This window comes from Phaseolus vulgaris, chromosome 3, assembly GCF_000499845.2.
Source record: "Phaseolus vulgaris cultivar G19833 chromosome 3, P. vulgaris v2.0, whole genome shotgun sequence".
Lineage (NCBI taxonomy): Eukaryota > Viridiplantae > Streptophyta > Magnoliopsida > Fabales > Fabaceae > Phaseolus > Phaseolus vulgaris.
Genome location: NC_023757.2, coordinates 30,752,068 through 30,771,614, shown reverse-complemented (window position 1 = coordinate 30,771,614; position 19,547 = coordinate 30,752,068). Strand labels below are relative to the sequence as shown.

The 19,547-nt window shown below is 34.0% G+C and overlaps 2 protein-coding genes across 3 annotated transcripts; both read right to left on the bottom strand.

Moving 5' to 3' along the window:
- Positions 1-2,335: 2,335 nt before the first annotated feature.
- LOC137807089 (ABC transporter B family member 11-like) lies at positions 2,336-5,148 on the bottom strand. Its single transcript, XM_068607539.1, has 5 exons — positions 4,274-5,148; positions 3,819-4,085; positions 3,403-3,666; positions 3,015-3,308; positions 2,336-2,865 (listed from the first exon to the last, which is right to left on the bottom strand). Exons 1-5 carry the CDS (start codon positions 4,724-4,726, stop codon positions 2,512-2,514), a joined length of 1,632 nt encoding a protein of 543 aa, XP_068463640.1. The 5' UTR covers positions 4,727-5,148; the 3' UTR covers positions 2,336-2,511.
- A 5,233-nt stretch (positions 5,149-10,381) lies between these two features.
- Positions 10,382-16,271, bottom strand: LOC137807087 (ABC transporter B family member 11-like). Of its 2 annotated transcripts, none has more exons than XM_068607537.1 (12): positions 15,660-16,271; positions 15,432-15,486; positions 15,162-15,337; positions 14,853-15,074; positions 14,527-14,765; positions 13,887-14,412; positions 13,431-13,704; positions 12,451-13,337; positions 11,953-12,219; positions 11,527-11,790; positions 11,139-11,432; positions 10,382-10,990 (listed from the first exon to the last, which is right to left on the bottom strand). In XM_068607537.1, exons 1-12 carry the CDS (start codon positions 15,927-15,929, stop codon positions 10,637-10,639), a joined length of 3,828 nt encoding a protein of 1,275 aa, XP_068463638.1. In that variant the 5' UTR covers positions 15,930-16,271; the 3' UTR covers positions 10,382-10,636. The 2 variants fall into 2 exon arrangements, with proteins under 2 accessions (XP_068463638.1, XP_068463639.1); XM_068607538.1 differs by having other exon boundaries at positions 15,428-15,486; positions 15,660-16,193.
- Between the last annotated feature and the right edge of the window lie 3,276 nt (positions 16,272-19,547).

The window sequence follows — 19,547 nt, the reverse complement described above, 5'->3', positions numbered from 1 at the left end:
ATTTTTAAGGTACAATCTTTTTTTCTCATATAAATATAAATATTTGTTTGTTTAATATAGTATTGTTTTATTTTAAGGGTAGGACGGCTACCTCTACCACCTTAATAAAACTAATACTTTTATACTCATCTTCAGTTTGAATGTCTTGTGCCATTTTTGTCTAAAACCTTGGATTGACATAGGAAGTGAATCCTTTGACTTCCTCATAATTGTTTTGGCATTACACCCAACGTATAATTGGTTCAAATATATAGTTATTTTAGCTTATATATAGCTTTTCAATATTCATACCAGAATAAAATTATTTAGTGGTTAGATTAATTAATTAATTAGAAATTGAATAGGTGATTACAAACAGAATGGTCCTCATGGAGGCTATGTACGGTATATATGATTCTCACAATCTAATTAGTTGAGACACCTCAACCCAAACTTCTTAAACTTCTATTATTTACTTACATAAGCAAACTTCAGATATTCTGTTCTCTAATTGAGTGTTTTTCCTAGGTTCCTTTTTAACAACTCTCAACCTTATATACAAATACAAATTAATAACTTCAATACAAATACAAACCTTATTGTGTTCAATCATCTCCTTTTCCATTATTAAATTATAAACAAGTTGGAAGTATTTGAAGTTATAAAGGAAGATCAAAGTTAACTCCATTAAAGTAGGTTCTCTGAGGTGTCGTGGTTACAAAATCTTACATACGTTAGGAACTCCATTATTCTTTTTACTAATTCTATAGGATGTGCCACCCACATTTCGTTTTATTCTGATATCAGACATCTAAAATTATTTTTAAATCATTTTTTGAGGAACCAAAACAGAATCTAAAAGTATTTTAAAATCAATAAGATAGTCAACATTAGAAAATACAAATAATTAAACCAAAATTTTACAATTTATTAAATATCCAATTTGGAGAAAAAAAATTATGAGATACTCAACATAGAGATAGAATATCTCTTATGTCGTTTGGTGATGGAATCATTTTTGCAAATAATAATGAAACAATTGTTTGTTTTGAGGAATTGAAAGAAATTTAGAATCTACGAACATAATTTTACGAGTAACAAAGAATTTGATTTGAATTGTTGGTGAAAATTTTGTTTAACAAAAAATGAATGAAAGGACCATTATGAACTAAACATAGCAAGATACAGAAGAAAAACATAATTTATTAATAATTAATGAATAATGATATATTGAAAATCTATATCTTTTATACTACTATCTTACTTACGATCATCAATACTATTATTTTAATATTTTTTTATATAATTTATTTATAAATTTACTCTTTATTATATATATTTATATCTGTATAATTTCTCATCATTAATAGTGATTGATCAGCCATGTTGGTGTGTTATTAAGGTATGAGGGTACACTCTTCTGCAGCATCCCACTTATTTGAGATAACATGGTTAGCCATTATCTATAATTTCAACCACTTTAGCATTGTCTTTCTTTTGTTGTCTCCATCTTTCTGGTTCTTGTGCTTACCAGTTACACCTAAGGAATAAGATCTTGTCAGGGTGTTTCCGTCTTAAACTACTACATTCATCAAAACTCTACTTCCTAAGACAATCAGTTTCCCAATGGGAAAACTGGTAAAAAAAATTAGGGAGTTTGATATCTGCATCACATCTAGACAATTTCAGCCCCTGCAGGTGAGTGAATTCTGCAAATTAGTAACCAATTACTGCACCAGATTTTGATGTTCTGACTGAAGTGATGCAAATGAGAATTATTTAAATGAACCAATTTCTGTACCAAGAGGAAATAAAAACAAAAGTTTAATCAAGTTTGAAGTTTATCTTAATTTAGCTATTTTTACTTAAGTTTTTATTAGAAAATTTTATTTTATTGATTGTTCAAAATTTGTATATTTTTTTATTGAGTCTATGTTGTTTTGATTTTGATATTAATTAAACTTACATGGTATGTTATATCGGGATTGTTTACATGTATGAAAATAAATAATTAAGATTTAAGTCCTTGAAAATATATATTTTAATATTTTATTCGATTAATCATCTAAAATCTTAATATTTTTTAATTGACTCCTTACTTTCAACTAGGGTGACAACTTGATTTTATACTTTATTATCTTTATAAAAAATATTGTTTGTTGTTTCCACAATGTTTGTTTGATTTTTCTTTTAACATTCAATTAAACAAAATGAAATCATGTCATCTTTTATAAAAACAATTAGAGTTCTATATATTCAAGTTTCGTGTTATTGTATACTTTAAGATTGGAAAATCAAACGGTTGGATCACTCTACTTGACAGCAAAATCAAACAAGAAGAAATCAATCGAAAAATGACAAAGTCAAACATCACTACTCAATTAAAAAAATATAAAAATTTACTTAATAAAAACAAATTTGTAATTTCCAACAAAAAGTTGTACTTAGTATATGTGAAGTGAAGACAGAAGTGGCATTTAAAGTTGCGTAATTATTGAGAAGGAAAAAACCATAGAAGCTGTGAAAGGAAAACTAGGATGTAGAAGCAGTTGTGTGCAATGCTACTAAGGAAGCATAGTCACCTCCTTTGTTCAGTAATGCTTCATGTTTTCCCTTCTCTGCTATCACACCATTTTTAACTACTGCAATTAAATCCGCACCCTTTATAGTGGATAACCTATGAGCCACTACTATTGTGGTTCGGTTCACCATAACACGGTCTAGTGCATCCTGAACCACTTTTTCAGACTCAGCATCAAGTGCACTCGTGGCTTCATCTAGTAATAATATTTTTGGATTCTTCACTATAGCTCGTGCAATTGCCACTCGCTGCTTCTGCCCTCCAGATAGTTGAATCCCTCTCTCCCCTACTATTGTTTCATAACCCTGCATACATCAAATATTCCTCTCAACAATTCATACCTTCTTCATAACATCCTATGTTGTCTTAAAAGCTTGTACAAATTTGAAATTTTCAGCATACACCAGTTGCACTAGTCTTAAGAGAAGTGAGTTTATAGGACACTGTAATTTACCTCCTGCAAACTACTAGTAAAATTATGAGCATTAGCCAGTTCTGCTGCAGCTATAATTTCTGTCTCTGTTGCATCCCCGCCTTTTCCATATGCAATATTTGCACGAATGGTGTCATTAAACAGCACAGGCTCTTGGCTCACAAGACCCATCTGTTGCCTTAGCCATTTAACTTGCATCCTTTGGATTTCTTTTCCATCCAGTGTAATGTGACCTGAGTCTGGATCATAAAACCTCTGCAATAACGAGATCACTGTTGATTTTCCACTTCCACTTTCCCCAACCAGTGCAACTGTCTGCTTATTTTATCAGGATACTCAATCAGTCTTATAGTTTAGGAAGAACGATTCACCCTACTCTATCAGACAAGATGCACAATTAGAGAGTTACCTTCCCACTATGAATAGTCAAACAGAGATCTCTGAATATTTGAACATCAGGTCTGGTAGGATACTTGAAACTGACATTGTTAAATTCAATCTCTCCATTGACTTCTTCCAATATGAATCCAGAGTCATCACTTGGGTCAATTTGTGACTTTCGATCAAGAACACCAAATACAGAAGCGGCAGCGCTTTTTGATTTAGCGGAATCGGTGACCAAAGAGGCAGATCTAGAAAGTCCCATTGCTGCCAAGCTGAGCGCAAAAAGCACCTGAAATCAGGAATCAATATAATTAATTCAAGAAAAATAGATAAACCATGTGTGCATGCCACCTTACCTCAGTGTTAGCAGCATAACTGTGACGACAAGAAGTGGTGGAAATTTTTACTTGGTGAAAGAGTACGGTAAGTAAAGTAACTTACACGGAAAACATCGGAGAATGTTGTTTTTCCATCCTCTACAAGTCGAGCTCCTGCATAAAAACTGCATGCATAAACTGCGTAAAGCATGAAGAATGATACCCCATAACCAATTCCACTTATTATCCCTCGCCTTATGCCTGTCCTAATTGGTTCTTCACATTTTTTCTGGTACAATTCCATCACCTTCTTTTCAGCACAGAAAGAAGCAACTGTTCTTATACTCCCTACAGCATCACTTGCGACTTGACTTGCTTCCTCGTACAGTTTCTGTAAGGTAAATAGAAGAGTAATTGTAACATATAACCATGTCAAGCACATGCATCTCACTGTTGAACCATGCTCTTAAGTTATACAGTAACTTGTTTTATCTTCTTTGCTGGAAAACTTTTATAAAAAACAAATAAATTCTGAAACTTACAGTCAGTTGGTTGCTTAGACGATGTAAAAAAACAAACCTTTGCATCTGCACTGAATCCTTTCATGAACTTAAATTGCACGTATCCATTTAGTCCTAATAACGGTGCCAAAGCAAGCACTATAAAAGCAAGCTGCCAGCTTGCTTCAAATGCAATTACCAAACAGCCCACAGCTGTAGCAGCATTTTGAACCAGCAAACCAAGTGCATCCCCAACCAAAGCTCGAACAGCAGCTGCATCAGAAGAGAGCCTCGCTCCAATTGCTCCACTTGAATGCTCCGCTTCATCGAACCAGCTAACTTCCATGTGAACAACTTTCTCAAAACACATTTTCCGAATCCTTTTTATCAACTTACCGCCAGCAACACCAAAAAGGTAGAATCTACAAGGAGCTGTAATAAATGATACCACACCAAGTGCAACAAATAGTAATGCCCAACGCTTTGAATCTTTACGAAGTTCATCATGTGGCTCATAGAAAATACTTATCATTTTGGAAACGAAGAGTGCACTAATGGGTAATAATAATCCACTTACTACTGCAGCTAGAGTCCCTGCAAGTAAGACTAGAATCTCTGGCTTGTTTAAATATGCCAGGCGAGAGAGTGGCACTTCCGGTGGTGAAGTTGAAGGAGGAGGTGTTTGAGGTTCTCCTCTTGCAGGTTCCAAGAAGCCAACTGATACTGGCACTCCATGTGATGCTGAGAATGAGTTATGACCAACAAGTCCTGATGATCTTTGGCTTATAGATCCTAAGAAAGATCTTTGACTTGATTGTCTTCCAGAGTGCACTGAGTGCACTATACTTTCTAGCTTCTCTCTGTCATTTTCACCATTTTGTTCTGATCCTTTAATTTCTTGCAATCTAATCAGCTGGCTATAGGCTCCGTTAGGATCTTTGGTGAGCTCAGCATGTGAACCTTGGACGCCATTGAGTGAAATTATAATCCAATTGAGAGAATAGGAGGTGTTAGAAACCCTATAGGAGGTAGCCGTCAAGGAGAAACATCCATAATCTTTTACTCTCCCTTTTTATAACAACCATCTTGTGTGACTAATTCTATCCTTTGGAATTGAGAGTAATATGTTCAAACTCTTATGTATTGAGGTGATATCTAAACATAATATTTTGTTCTTGATTGATGATTGGTATTAACTTTTTGTTAGTAATGCTTGTTCGCCTTGATCTCGAAATTTAGATTTGATTGGAAAGTACTTTTAAGTTTCTGACCTAAATGATAATGCTTAACATATTTGAATGTTAGGAGTAGATTTGAAATGTTAATTGTTATCAATGTTAGAATTGTAGGCCTTAAACAAGAGGGGGTGAATTGTTTTTAAAAGATTTTTGTAAACTTTGAAGATATAGAGAAAGCCAGTGAAGAATCAAAGAGAAAGAAATCAAGTTAGCCAAGAAACATATTTGTTTTATTATGTTTCCAAAAATTCAACCGATTGTTTATGCGATTCAACCGGTTGTTTTTATCAGCAGTTAAGAAAAACAAGTCAAAACATATCTAAATGAGATTAATGATAGAAAGAATCACACAGAAAATTTATATTGGTTCACTCTTATACCAAGAGCTACATCCAGTCCCCAAAAATCACTGAGTATTCCACTAAGTAATCGACGACCTTGATTACAAACCACACATCAAAGAGGTGACCTTGAAGCCTTCAAGAACACACACCTCCTTTGAAAAGCAAAAAATTACAGATCACAGAACACCCTCTAGATCTGCACACAACACGTTTACAGAATTAGTATTCAAGAGAGAAAAATGATTGATCACACCTAATACAGATTGAATTCAAAAGTTACAAAGCAGTCTTATTCCACTCTTAGCAAAATTCAAAGCTTGAAGCCAATCTTGGAGAAAACTGATTTGAAAGATGTTAATCTGATATCTTAACTACCAGGAGCGTAAAACAAATTGTTTAAACTGCAAATGGCTATTAAAAACATTTAATGCAAAAGCCAAACTAGTTTTGAATCAATTAAAACAGATTTACCAAACTTAACAAATTTTGTTAAGGATTTTCAAAAAATAATTGGTTGAAACATCGAAACAACCGATTAAATTGGTTTGACAGCAAGGTCAACCAATTTCAAGCTTTGTCAAAACCTGTTTCAAAAACACTAAGTGTAAAACAACTTATTGAAATGATAAAACAACTGGTTGTTTTTCGACTTCTTTGTAAAAAACTCTTTTTCAAAAGGATTTGATTTAATCCAACTTCGGATCCTAACTAAGAGTGGATTTACAAATTCAAACTACCCATAACTCACACACACATTCCTTCCCTGCATTAGAATTTTTTAAATCATAATAAAGATTAAAAGTTACCTCAACATCTTGAGTTCTTACTTTAAGTTTTCCCTTATCAACATCAATTATAATTTTAGCAATCTTCATGAAATGTCTGCCAAGAATCAAGGACCTTCTCGTCTTCTTCCATGTCCATCACAACAAAATCCACAGGAAATATGAATTTATCCACCTTAACGAGAACATCTTCAACCACACCATATGGATACTTGGTTACTCAATCAGCTAACTGTAATGTCATCTTGGTAGGTTTAATCTTCAAATCATCTATTTTCTTCAGCATTGCCAAAGGAATTAGATTTATGCTTGCCCCCAAATCCAGTAAGGCGTTGTCCACAAATAAAGCACCTATAGACACATGAAGATTAAAACTTCCTAGGTCCTTGGATTTTTTAGGCAAGCCTTTTATGAATAATGGCATTGCATCTAGCCTCCAACTCCATATTTCTCTCTTCAATATAACTCATATTCTTCATAAATCTCTCAAATGTTGAATTTTGCTTCAAATTTTCTGCAAAATAATTTGTAGGGAGCAAATTATCAAAAAAAATTCTCTCCTTCTCTTTTTTTGAAGGAGCATGAAGATATGATAAATCTTTTTCAAAAACACTTCTCTCATTTTTTTCACTTTTTTTCCTCTATCTTTTCTTCGTCAATCCTTTTCTTCTCTCTTTCTTTCTCATATCTCTCCCCCTCAGTCTCATTTTTCCTTTCTTTTTTAGCCACTACATTATTATCATTCCTTTCTCTACTATTCTACCACTTTCAGAGGCCATTGTATTGCAATGCTCTTTTGGGTTGGTTTTGGTGTTGGCAGAAAACTGGCCACTTTGTTCATCTACTAATTGTTTGCAAATTTGTCCCACCTGAGTTTCTATATTTCTAATTGTTGTTATATTATTCTCTTGACTGGTCATGGTAGCTTTCATGAATTTCTCCAAGGCATCTTCAAATTTATTCAATATTTCAGGAACTGAGAGATATAGGAGTTGTTGTTGTTGTTGAAAAGGACATTGCTTATTGGATGGACCACTATCTTGATTCCACCCAAATTTTTTATTCTGATTGTTTCTCCAACCTTTAGGATAATTAATGTTGTTGGAGAAACCACCTTGCATTCCCTGAGTACTCATGTAATTTACTTCTACTTTAGATGAATTATTTTGATAAGAACAATGACCATTGGGATGATCACCTCCAAAAAATCATACTTGATTGGTTGACTCTGGCTCCGAGAAGATTGCACGTCTTTGGCTTGTAATTGTTAGGGCAATTTAGCTATTTGTGCAGTTAATGTCTCAATCTTTTGTGACAAAATTTTATTCTGAGCCAAGAGTGCATCTGAAGTATTCAACTCTAACAACCCTTTCTTTTGAATACCTTACCTATCATGTTGGGCTTGATAATCATTTGATGTCAATGCATCAATAATTTTTGTCGCTTGTTCCACATCAACAACCATCATTGTGCCACCAGCTACAACATCTAGGATCATCTTAGTATAGATCTGAGATCATTATGGAAAATGCTCAGTTGAGCAATGTCTTCAGACCCATGATTTGGATATTTTCCCAGCATCATTTTGAATCTCTCCCATGTCTCACAAAAGGCTTCATATGCTCCTTGTATGAACATAGAAATATCATACTTTGCTTTGATGTAGCGAGATATTGGAAAAAATCTTTGCATAAATTTTTCCTCTACATCTTTCTAGCTAGTGAGAATCTAATTTTGATATGATTTAAGTCATTCTTTAGCCTTCCCTGCCAATGAAAAGGAAACAAGTGCATATAAAAATTTTCAATATCACCTGATTAAAAGCCCATTGTTCCCACCAATTCATAAAATGTAGACAAATGTGTATATGGATCCTCATGATCCATTGCTGTAAATTGATGGGTACTAATGAGACTAAGGAAAGCGAGTTTCATCTTTAAGGCCCTTGTGGTAGCAGGTACTGTAATACTAGAAGAATGCCTTGGCCCTTGTTGCATGGCACAATCTCCAAGTGTTTTCCTAACGGGTGGTGTTTGCCCTTCTCCCATGTTGATTTCCTCCTAAAAAATATTAGTGGGAAAAGAAGGAGTCACTGATGATTCCTTTCTAGTGTCTCCTTATCTCTTTTGTCTTTATCTTTCTGTTTCTTTTTGCTGCCCTTTCAATCTTTGCTTCAAATAATAATTGGTTTTTGGGAATTTAACCTCTTAATATCATATAAGACAGCTAAATCAAAGGTTAGCACAAGGTTTCACTAGCATTAAAAAGAATAATTTAAAAAAAAAAATTGAAAATAAACAATACCAAATAAATTCAAATTAAATATGAAAATAAAAAGAAAACAAGTCAAAGAGTTTGTTGCTTCAATTGGAAAAATTGGGATGGGTTCATCCTTCTTACTCTTTTGTATTTTGATTAGCATGGTGATATTCTATCCTAAATATCGATTCCTCACATATTTATAAAAAATTATTATCATTACGATTAGACGCTGATAACAATTAACATTTCAAATTTATTATTCAAACATGTTAAGAATTATCATTTGGGTAAGAAACTTAGAAGTACTTTCTAGTCAAATCTAAGAATCTAGATCATAGAAACAAGCATTACAAATAAAATGGCAATACCGATCATCAATCAAGAACATAATATTATATTTAAATATCACCTCAATACATAAGAGTTTGAACATATTACTCTCAATCCCAAATGGTAGAATTAGTCACTGTTGGTTATTACAAGCAGGTGAGCAAGAAAAGAAGATCCAAGATGTTTCTCCTTCACGACTACCTCTGTTAGGGTTTCTAACACCTTCTATTCTCCCAACTAGATTCCAATCCACTCAATGATTCCTAGGGTTGTGCCTCAAGCCTCGTATTGAACCTAGTTGGGCTTGGGATAACTGACTTCTCGCTTTGGCATTATTGGCTCGCCTGGGCAAGTTGCACGAAAAAAGGCCAATCACTTTAGTGATATCGCTTGGGTGAGATTAGGCTCACTTAGGCAAGATCCTCTGGGCCTTCTAGCTTGAGTGAGTGCTAATCTGTTTCAGCTTTCCCTTTTTAGCTTTATATATTCTTCTTTTGCCCTTTTCTCTCTCAATTCTTCCCTAGAATCCTAAAATTAACACATATTTGGAAATAAATAGTTTTTATTCAAATTAAAATCACAAAATAGTAAAAAGGTTTAAATTCATAAATTAGGAGTTATTTTATAGGTATTTTATCAATTAATATCCATAAGTGTCTCTATTTTAATATAAAATATTACTGGAATCTAGCACTTGTCAATATTAACAGTTATGGTCAAAATAAACTAAATTAGATAAATCTTATTCATTATTTTAGTTCAAGAATTTATAATTAAAGCTTCAAAGTGTGAATACAAGTATGTTCATATTAGGCTAACCACAAATATCTCAATATTTTGTAATATTGAGATATTTGACTCTCAATATTTTGTAATATTGAGATATTTGACATGAAGTTTAATGTGAACCAAGTGATCACTACTCTAGTTTGTACATTTTCACATTTTTTTCAACCAAACCGAACTTGGTCACTTATTACTTATTAAACCGGGTGGACCGGCAAAGCATTCTTTTGTGAATTTAATTAGAATATACACTATTTGAGAGAGAAAAAAGTGTGTATAAGTTTGTTTAATAACTATTTGAGAAAGAAGGTAACTTCAGTTGTAAAACATTCTGTTCGCCTACTACAGAGTTTAGAACTATTTCTTTTCAACCATGTCTGTGATTGCTGACTCACTAAGGTACGAAAGGGAACACTCATTGAATATTAACATACACCAAATATATGGGGCAATTGGAACTACTTAGAGTATAGTATTTTCATATCAACTTTTTTTTTAACATCAAACTCGTAGGTTGGAGAGTTCTACATAGTAAAAAAGTCGTATAAATACAATACAGATGACCAATAAAACTCCAGAAACAACATAGTACACGTAAATGAAGCCACAAGAGTGACATCATTGAGAAGCACAAAAGTGCCGAGCAAGTAAATTTTGCTGAGACACAACCAGTCTAGAACTGTATAGGGTCAGGGCACTAAGATGTAGAAGCAGTTGTATGCAATGCAACTAAGGAAGCATAATCACCTTCCTTGCTGAGTAATGCTTCATGCTTTCCCTTCTCTGCTATCACACCATTTTTAACTACTGCAATTAAATCCGCACCCTTTATAGTGGATAACCTATGAGCCACTACTATTGTGGTTCGGTTCACCATAACACGGTCTAGTGCATCCTGAACCACCTTTTCAGACTCAGCATCAAGTGCACTCGTGGCTTCATCTAGTAATAATATTTTTGGATTCTTCACTATAGCTCGTGCAATTGCCACTCGCTGCTTCTGCCCTCCAGATAGTTGAATCCCTCTCTCCCCTACTACTGTTTCATAACCCTGCATACATCAAATATTCCTCTCAACAATTCATACCTTCTTCATAACATCCTATGTTGTCTTAAAAACTTGTACAAAATTGAAATTTTCAACATACACCAGTTGCACTAGTCTTAAGAAAAGTGAGTTATAGAACACCGTAATTTACCTCCTGCAAACTACTAGTAAAATTATGAGCATTTGCCAGTTCTGCTGCAGCTATAATTTCTGCTTCTGTTGCATTCCCGCCTTTGCCATATGCAATATTTGCACGAATGGTGTCATTAAACAGCACAGGCTCTTGGCTCACCAGACCCATCTGTTGCCTTAGCCATTTAACTTGCATCCTTTGGATTTCTTTTCCATCCAGTGTAATGTGACCTGAGTCTGGATCATAAAACCTCTGCAATAGTGAGATCACTGTTGATTTTCCACTTCCACTTTCCCCAACCAGTGCAACAGTCTGTTTATTTTATCAGTATAGTCAATCAGTCTAATAGTTTAGGAAGAACAATTAACCCTACTCTATCAGACAAGATGCACAATTAGAGAGTTACCTTCCCACTATGAATAGTCAAGCAAAGATCTCTGAATATTTGAACATCAGGTCTGGTAGGATACTTGAAAATTACATTTTTAAATTCAATCTCTCCCTTGACTTCTTCCAATGTGAATCCAGAGTCATCACTTGGGTCAATTTGTGACTTTCGATCAAGAATAGCAAATACAGAAGCAGCAGCACTTTTTGAGTTAGTTGAATCAGGTACCAAAGAGCCAGATTGAGAGATTCCCATAGCTGCCATGCTGAATGCAAAAAAGACCTGGAAATCAGGAATCAATAACGTTAGTACAAGAAAAACAGGCGAAACATTGTACACAGAACCATCCTAGCTCAGTCAATAATAGCCTAGCAGAAATTGTGATGACAAGAAGAAAAGTGCTGAAAATTTTGACTCAGTGAACAAGTTAGGAGAGCAACTTACACGGAAAACATCTGAGAATGTTGATTTTCCATCCTCTACTAGTCGACCTCCAGCATAAAAACTGCATGCATAAACTGCGTAAAGCAAGAAGAATGATACCCCGTAACTGATTCCACTTATTATCCCTCGCCTTATGCCTGTCTTAATTGGTCCTTCACATTTTTCCTGGTATAATTCCATCACCCTCTTTTCGGCACAGAAAGAAGCAACTGTTCTTATACTGCCTACAGCATCATTTGCCACTTGGCTTGCTTCCTCATACAGTTTCTGCTAGGTAAATAGAATATTAATATAGGTCAAAAGCACATTAAGAGCACGTGCTTCTTGTCACACTGTTGATCCATGTTCTGATGTTCATACAGTAATTTTTTCACTCTTATCAGTGTCGTGCCAAATGAATTTTACAAAGAAATGGGTCCAAATCCCACTGAAATTGAAACATAGATATTTCCTAATTCACAATTTAAGTTGATAGATTAGAGGAAGTAAAAAACAAACCTTTGCATCTGCGCTGAATCCTTTCATGAACTTAAATTGCACGTATCCATTTAGTCCTAATAGCGGTGCCAAAACAAGCACTATAAAGGCAAGCTGCCAGCTTGCTTCAAAAGCAATTACCAAACTGCCGACAGCTGTTGCAGCATTTTGAACCAGCAAACCAAGTGCATCCCCAACCAAAGCTCGAACAGCAGCTGCATCAGAAGAAAGCCTCGCTCCAATTGCTCCACTTGAATGCTCTGCTTCATCGAACCAGCTAACTTCCATGTGAACAACTTTCTCAAAACACATTTTCCGAATCCTTTTTATCAACTTGCCCCCAGCAACACCAAAAAGGTAGAATCTACATGGAAGCATGGTGAATGATACCAGACCAAGTGCAACAAATAGCAATGCCCAGAGTTTTGAATCTTTACGAAGTTCATCATGTGGCTCATAAAAAATAGTTATCATTTTGGAGATAAAGACTGCAATAATGGGTAGTAAAACTCCATTTATTACTGCAGCTAGAGTCCCTGCCAGTAAAACTAGAATCTCTGGCTTGTTTAAATATGCCAGGCGAGAGAGTGGCACTTCCGGTGGTGAAGTTGAAGGAGGAGGTGTTTGAGGTTCTCCTCTTGCAGGTTCCAAGAAGCCAACTGATACTGGCACACCATGTGATGCTGAGAATGAGTTATGACCACTGCTTCCAAGTCCTGATGATCTTTGGCTTATAGATCTTAAGAAAGACCTTTGACTTGATTGTCTTCCAGAGTGCACTGAGTGCACTATACTTTCTAGCTTCTCTCTGTCATTTTCACCATTTTGTTCTGATCCTTTAATTTCTTGCAATCTAATCAGCTGGCTATAGGCTCCGTTAGGATCTTTGGTGAGCTCAGCATGTGAACCTGATCATGGAAAAATATAACACTAAAGTATACAAACATTTGAGAATTGAGTAGTGGAAAAATTGGATCTTTATTACAGCATGCTCTGCCTACCTCTTTCAACTATTTTTCCCTGATGAATAACAGCAATGCTATCAGCATTCCTTATAGTACTTAAGCGGTGGGCTACAATGACAGTTGTTCGGTTTATCATTATTCTGTCCAATGCCTCCTGCACAATTTTCTCAGATTCAGCATCAAGAGCACTAGTAGCTTCATCCAGAAGTAGGATTCTTGGGTCTTTCAAAATTGCTCTTGCTATTGCAACTCTTTGCTTTTGACCCCCAGATAGTTGAGTTCCATGCTCACCAACCATTGTGTCTAGTCCCTACATTCATAGTTATAAAAAATTACCAAAGTTAGAGGAAGGTTCAATATAATGGTAGAAGGAAGAATTTTCTTAAGTCTAAATGCTATGCAGAAAAGGATAATCTTGATAAAGGAAGCGAACTTTTAAAACTGTTTATTACTGTGCATATTTTCATTTTAAATGGAGATTCAAGGGTTGACCTGAGGAAGTTTATCTATAAATTTGGCAGCATTGGCTACTTCTGCTGCAGCTCTGATTTCCTCATCACTCGCACCATCCTTGCCATAGGCAATATTCTCTTTAATACTGCAAGTAAAGAGAACTGGTTCCTGGCTAACTAGGCCTATTTTCTGTCTGATCCACTTCAGTTGAAATTCTTTGAGGTTGATACTGTCAATGAGAACTTCACCTGACAGTGGATCATAAAATCTCTCTATCAAACTTACAACTGTGGATTTCCCACTCCCACTTTCCCCTACCAAAGCTGTCGTAGTGCCACTTGGTATTGAAAGAGAAAATCCATTGAAGATCAGTTCATCTGGTCTTGTAGGATAACTAAAGTAAACCTCCCTAAGCTCTATATCTCCACGAACGTCATCAAGCTGCTGACCCGTAGTGTCATAAGCATCAATTTCTGGCTTCCTCTTAATCGTTTCAAACATCTTAAAGGCAGCAGCTTTTCCAGCAGCAAAAGCGCTCAAGCTTGGAGATGCCTGCCCTAGAGACCTAGGATTGGAAATCTAGTTAGATAGAATAGTATAATTACCTTCTGATTGGGGAAGGGAAACAATTTTAGAAATTATAGGTTCACACTGAGAAAGAGAAACACACACAACTTACATGGAGCCAGTCAAAACAGCCATCATTACTGTCACAACCTGTCCTCCTGTATAACCTTTCTCTATTACCATTTTTGCACCAAACCATATAGCCAAACCATAACTGCAGGTAAAAACAAAGTAGAGAGAACCAAACCCAAAACCAGAAGCTAGTGCCTCCTGCACTCCAGCCTTGTAAGCTTTGATTAAGGACTGATTATAATTAGTTATAGCTTGCTTCTCCCCAGTGAATGAAGCAACCTTTGTTGGATAAATGGAAGTCAGTTATATATTCAACAACATAAAATAAAATAAAAAAAGAGGTTGTTTTTTAGTCAGGGTGCATACAGTTCTGATAGAACCAATTGTCTGCTCCACTACACTTGCTGCTACAGAATAAGCTTCTTGTCCCCTGGATGAGGCTTTTGAAACAACCAGGCCTACCATAGCACCACAGAAAGCAAGAGGTGGAATAGTAGATAGCATGACAACAGCTAGAAGCCATCCCCTGATGAATGCTACTACAAAACCTCCAACGAAAGTTGCCATGAACTGCAAGAACTGTCCTACCTGAAATGATAGGGAGGGGAAAAGCAATGAACGAAGTTTACCTTAAAAAAGATGATGATCTTAGAGTTGTAAGTGGTTCGTTAATACCTTCTCTCCCATGGCATCTTGAATAAGAACAGTATCACCTGACATCCTTCCAACAACCTCACCAGTTCTTGTTTCCTTATCAAAGAAGGTGACATCTTGCCTCAGAATAGTTTGAAGGTATAAGCCTCTAATTCTTGCGGCTTGTCTCTCCCCAGTGATCATCCAACAAGTCAACTCTGATACATAGCAAACAAGGTTTCATTTCGGGTCATAATGAGTCATACTAATCAGTTAGATTGTAAGAAATAACAGACAATATGACATACTCACGCAAAAGTGATGCAAAAAAGGTGCCGACAGCCAAGTATACAAATTTCAGAGACACCTGAACACAGCAATTTGTTGCGATGCATCAAGTCTGAGAATGTTGTTACTACCATTCCTATAGTAAACAGTTGCTATGTAGTGTATTTCATACCACCTCCCCCAGAAAAAGAAAACACTTCCAGCTTCACCAATATGTATTAGTATTAGTAAATTGGATTAATGGAGAATTACCTTGGAAACTTCATCAACAATTTCTTTGGAGTTATTGTTACCTCCAAATGCATTGATCATATTTCCGAATATCAGAGTCATCAAGGGCAAGGAGATTCCATTCCCAAAAGCACCAACAGTCCCCAAAAACATCAATAAATGATCCAAAGGATCAGCAAATGAGAAAAGTTTGTATAAGGGTACTGTTTTGGCGGGTTCATCTTTGGCCTCGCTCTTCTTTGAGTCTTGCTTGCTTTTAGGATCTCCATTCAACTCTATTTCCTCTGCCATTTTCTTGATGGAACAATTTTTACACTTCTCTACTGATTAGCAATCACTGTAAACAGTATAATAAAAACCAAAAGAACAAGTGAACACTTTGCACAACCAAAAGCTGAAGAAATTCTGTACTACTTTTAACATGCAGCACAACTAAGTAGTTGAAAAGTGGAACAAAGGCTGCAACTAATGTTGAAAAACCAAGTTCCACCTTGGATAGTTCCTACACTACAACATTAGTTTTCAAAAACTATAAATTTGAATCAACAAAAGTATGTTGTTGTTTTTCCCTTTTCCTACTTAATTGCTCTAGTTTCATTCCTCTATCAATATCAAGTTTTCAATTTAATTCCCCAACTTCTAAATTATTGGCATCTTACCTTGAAAATTAGACTTTTTTTATTTTTTTAATAAAGGGTAAAAGAAAAGAACAGCAATTTCTTCTCCCGCAAGTTAAACAAATTCTATTAAGAAATTATATTTTTTTAGCTGTGTAGACCAAATCAAATTATACGTATAGTGTTGAAGTTAAGATTATTTTATTTTCTTAAGAAAATAAATGTCTTATCACCACTCGTCATCTTTTTGACCAAAACTGCATTTTATCATTTCCTTAACTATAAATCACTGTCAAATACGAATTTTAATATAGTACATAATATATATATATATATATATATATATATTTATTTATTTTGCCCTTTGAAAGGGACTGATGAAGTAAGGGGAGACATACGCAAGAGATTGTACGTTGAGAAGGAAAACACATGTCTTTAATTCTTTAAATTTGGAATAGATCTTTTTAAATGTCTTTAATTAAATATAGTTTATTTTAATCTTTTAAATTATATAAAATGTAATCTTAATTTCTAAACATTAAATATAGAGAATTAAAAAATAATCTAAAAATTTATTTTATGGTCAGGAACTAAAATAATATTTTGGCTTAAACACATTTTTAGTCTACATTAAATTGTTATTTTGTTCTTTAAAATATTTTTTTTTCTAAAATTAAAAAATTATTAATTTTAGTTTGTAATATTATATAATATTAATTATCTTTCATATAATGAAATAGTGTTGTAATACTTTACTGGTATATGAAATTCAAAGATATTTTTAAGATTGGTAAAATAAATATTACTCATCTATCTTACAATGAATATTAAAGACTAAAAATAATTTTAAATTTTTAGAAAGATTAAAATTAAATATAAACATTTTAGAAAGATTAAAATCAAAATTTAAAAAAATGGTTTTAATTTTTTTTAAGATGAATAAAGAAAAATTCTATAAAAGTTAAAATAAAAGCTAATTTTAAATAAACTAAAATCGAATATAAAGTTTATTTTTTTTCAATTTTCAATAATTTTATTAAATTTGGGAGATCAAAATTAGTATTACCTTACGCTGTAGCGATTAAATACATTATTAAGTATGGAGAATATTCGTATAATTAGTTCTTCCGTTCCTTCATAAATTTTGTAACGACGGGATTCATCCTGATAAATCTCCAATCTTGTACTATAATTTTTTTTGATATTTTCGTAAACATTTATTGAAAAATAAAAATAAAAATTATTTTATAAATTAAATTATTTTGTAGACGTTATCGCATTTTAGTTTTTAAAATTAAATTTAACTTGTACAAAAACTAATTTTATTTTTAAAAAATATTAATTTTCTTTTTCCTATAAAAAGAATTTTATTCAAACAAAATTTAAACATTCGGCCAACTAGACCTTTTTAGTTTGTTTACTCTAACAACTATATATATACATTTATTGATAATCCACATCTTTTATATAACTATATTATCAATTTTAACATTATTATTTTAATATTTTTTCATATCATTTAATTATTTAAATTTATTTTTATTATATATATTTGTTTTTTAAACTCTTCATAAATATAATTCTAAGGATTGTAAAAGCATAGTTCTCCATATATGTAATGTTATGCGTCATATATTGCTGAGATGTTGGACATACAGAGTAAACAGAACAGTACCTTATTTACTGTGATTGAGTGTTCTTTGGATAATTTAAAGGAAAAGTCACTTAACCTTTAATTTTGTAAAATTTATATTTTTTTGTTGTACTGGTATGGGCGAGGCCGATGCCCACCTGGATGCTTGAGGCCGAGTCCACTTGGCCGAAACCAGAATCTGGCTGAGACTTAAGAAGTTTGGCCGGATGACGAGGTCGATGACCCACTTGGCCGAGACCTCAGAAAACTTGGCCGAGGCGGCAAAGACCACAAGGATTTGGCCGATGGCCGACCCATACCATGGGAGCTTGGCCGACGGCCGAACCCTATTACAATTAACACTCAAATCGAGATCAGTGAAGCTAATCCATCATCAAGAATTAGGTAATGCAACCCTAAGCGGTATCCACCTCGATAAACGGGCCCAACAAGGTAGACCCATTACAATAATATAAATAGCACGCATCCCAAGGAGCAAGGTATGTCATTTATTACTGTTCACCTACTTGAGAGCTGACCACCCGCTTTACTGACTTGAGCGTTGGAGTGCCTTTGCAGGTACCCCACCATCCGGTGTTCAGCCGAGGCCGAGGGCCGAAAGAGAAGCAGGAGGACGAAGAGAATCTCAGCTCACCACCCAGTCACCTGACCGACCAAAGGAAGGAGAAGAAGACTTCAATAGTTCTCTAGGTCCCATCTCCCTAGCAGGAACATTTGTCATACTAATAACAAAATTAATTACAAAATTCATGTTAATTTAGTTTCACCAAGTCAAACATTTTGAGAACCTACTAAAGCTTCTAGAATAGGTCATAGAAGTATATTTTGACGCACAAAAAAGAAAACTAAGCCAAGCCTTGAATTACTTGTGTATTAAGATTGAGATGCATAAATTAGGTTTGTTTGAAAAAATAGAAGGAAGTGATGTACCAAAATATGACTTCAATGAAAAACTGCATCCACCAAACTCCTCACTTTATCTGCAACTAATTGGTTGAAAATATGTAATCATAACTACAACCAAGCCACTTCATTGCATGTGAATTCATAATGAGATAAGGATTCACGTGTTAAAAAGTATAATATGGACCTAAAAGAACCACACATCATCTTTTAGACTCGCAATTTTAAGAAATTAAAAGGAAGAATTTAAAATATTTTATGATTAAGGAATTTTTTTTTAAAAATTATGAGAGCAATTAAATTATTTCAAATCTTATTTAAAAGGTAAGAATTTGAAGTTATTGGTATTTTCAAAATTGATGCATCTCTTTTTTATATTATCTTCTTTATTAAAAGTGAGACATTGTTGGAAAGACAAATTTTGTTGATTAGTTTTTTTAATGACTAATTCTCTATGCAAGCAAAATGCAAGGTTATTTTCGGGTAAAAGTATAAAAAAAATACATTATAGGTTTCGAATTCTACTATAGTCAATGGTGCACTTCTTTCATCATCTTTTCTAATTAAAATTAAGGTTTACTATGTTAGTATGTCCTTGAATTTCTCATACCTAAGGATTTCGATATTCCTCGTAATGTTTCAATCTTCAAGAACTACATGAACGAAAGAGTTTAATATTTGCACATCAACTTTTTATCAAGCACATATGTTGTGCACAGTAAACAAGAAACCAAA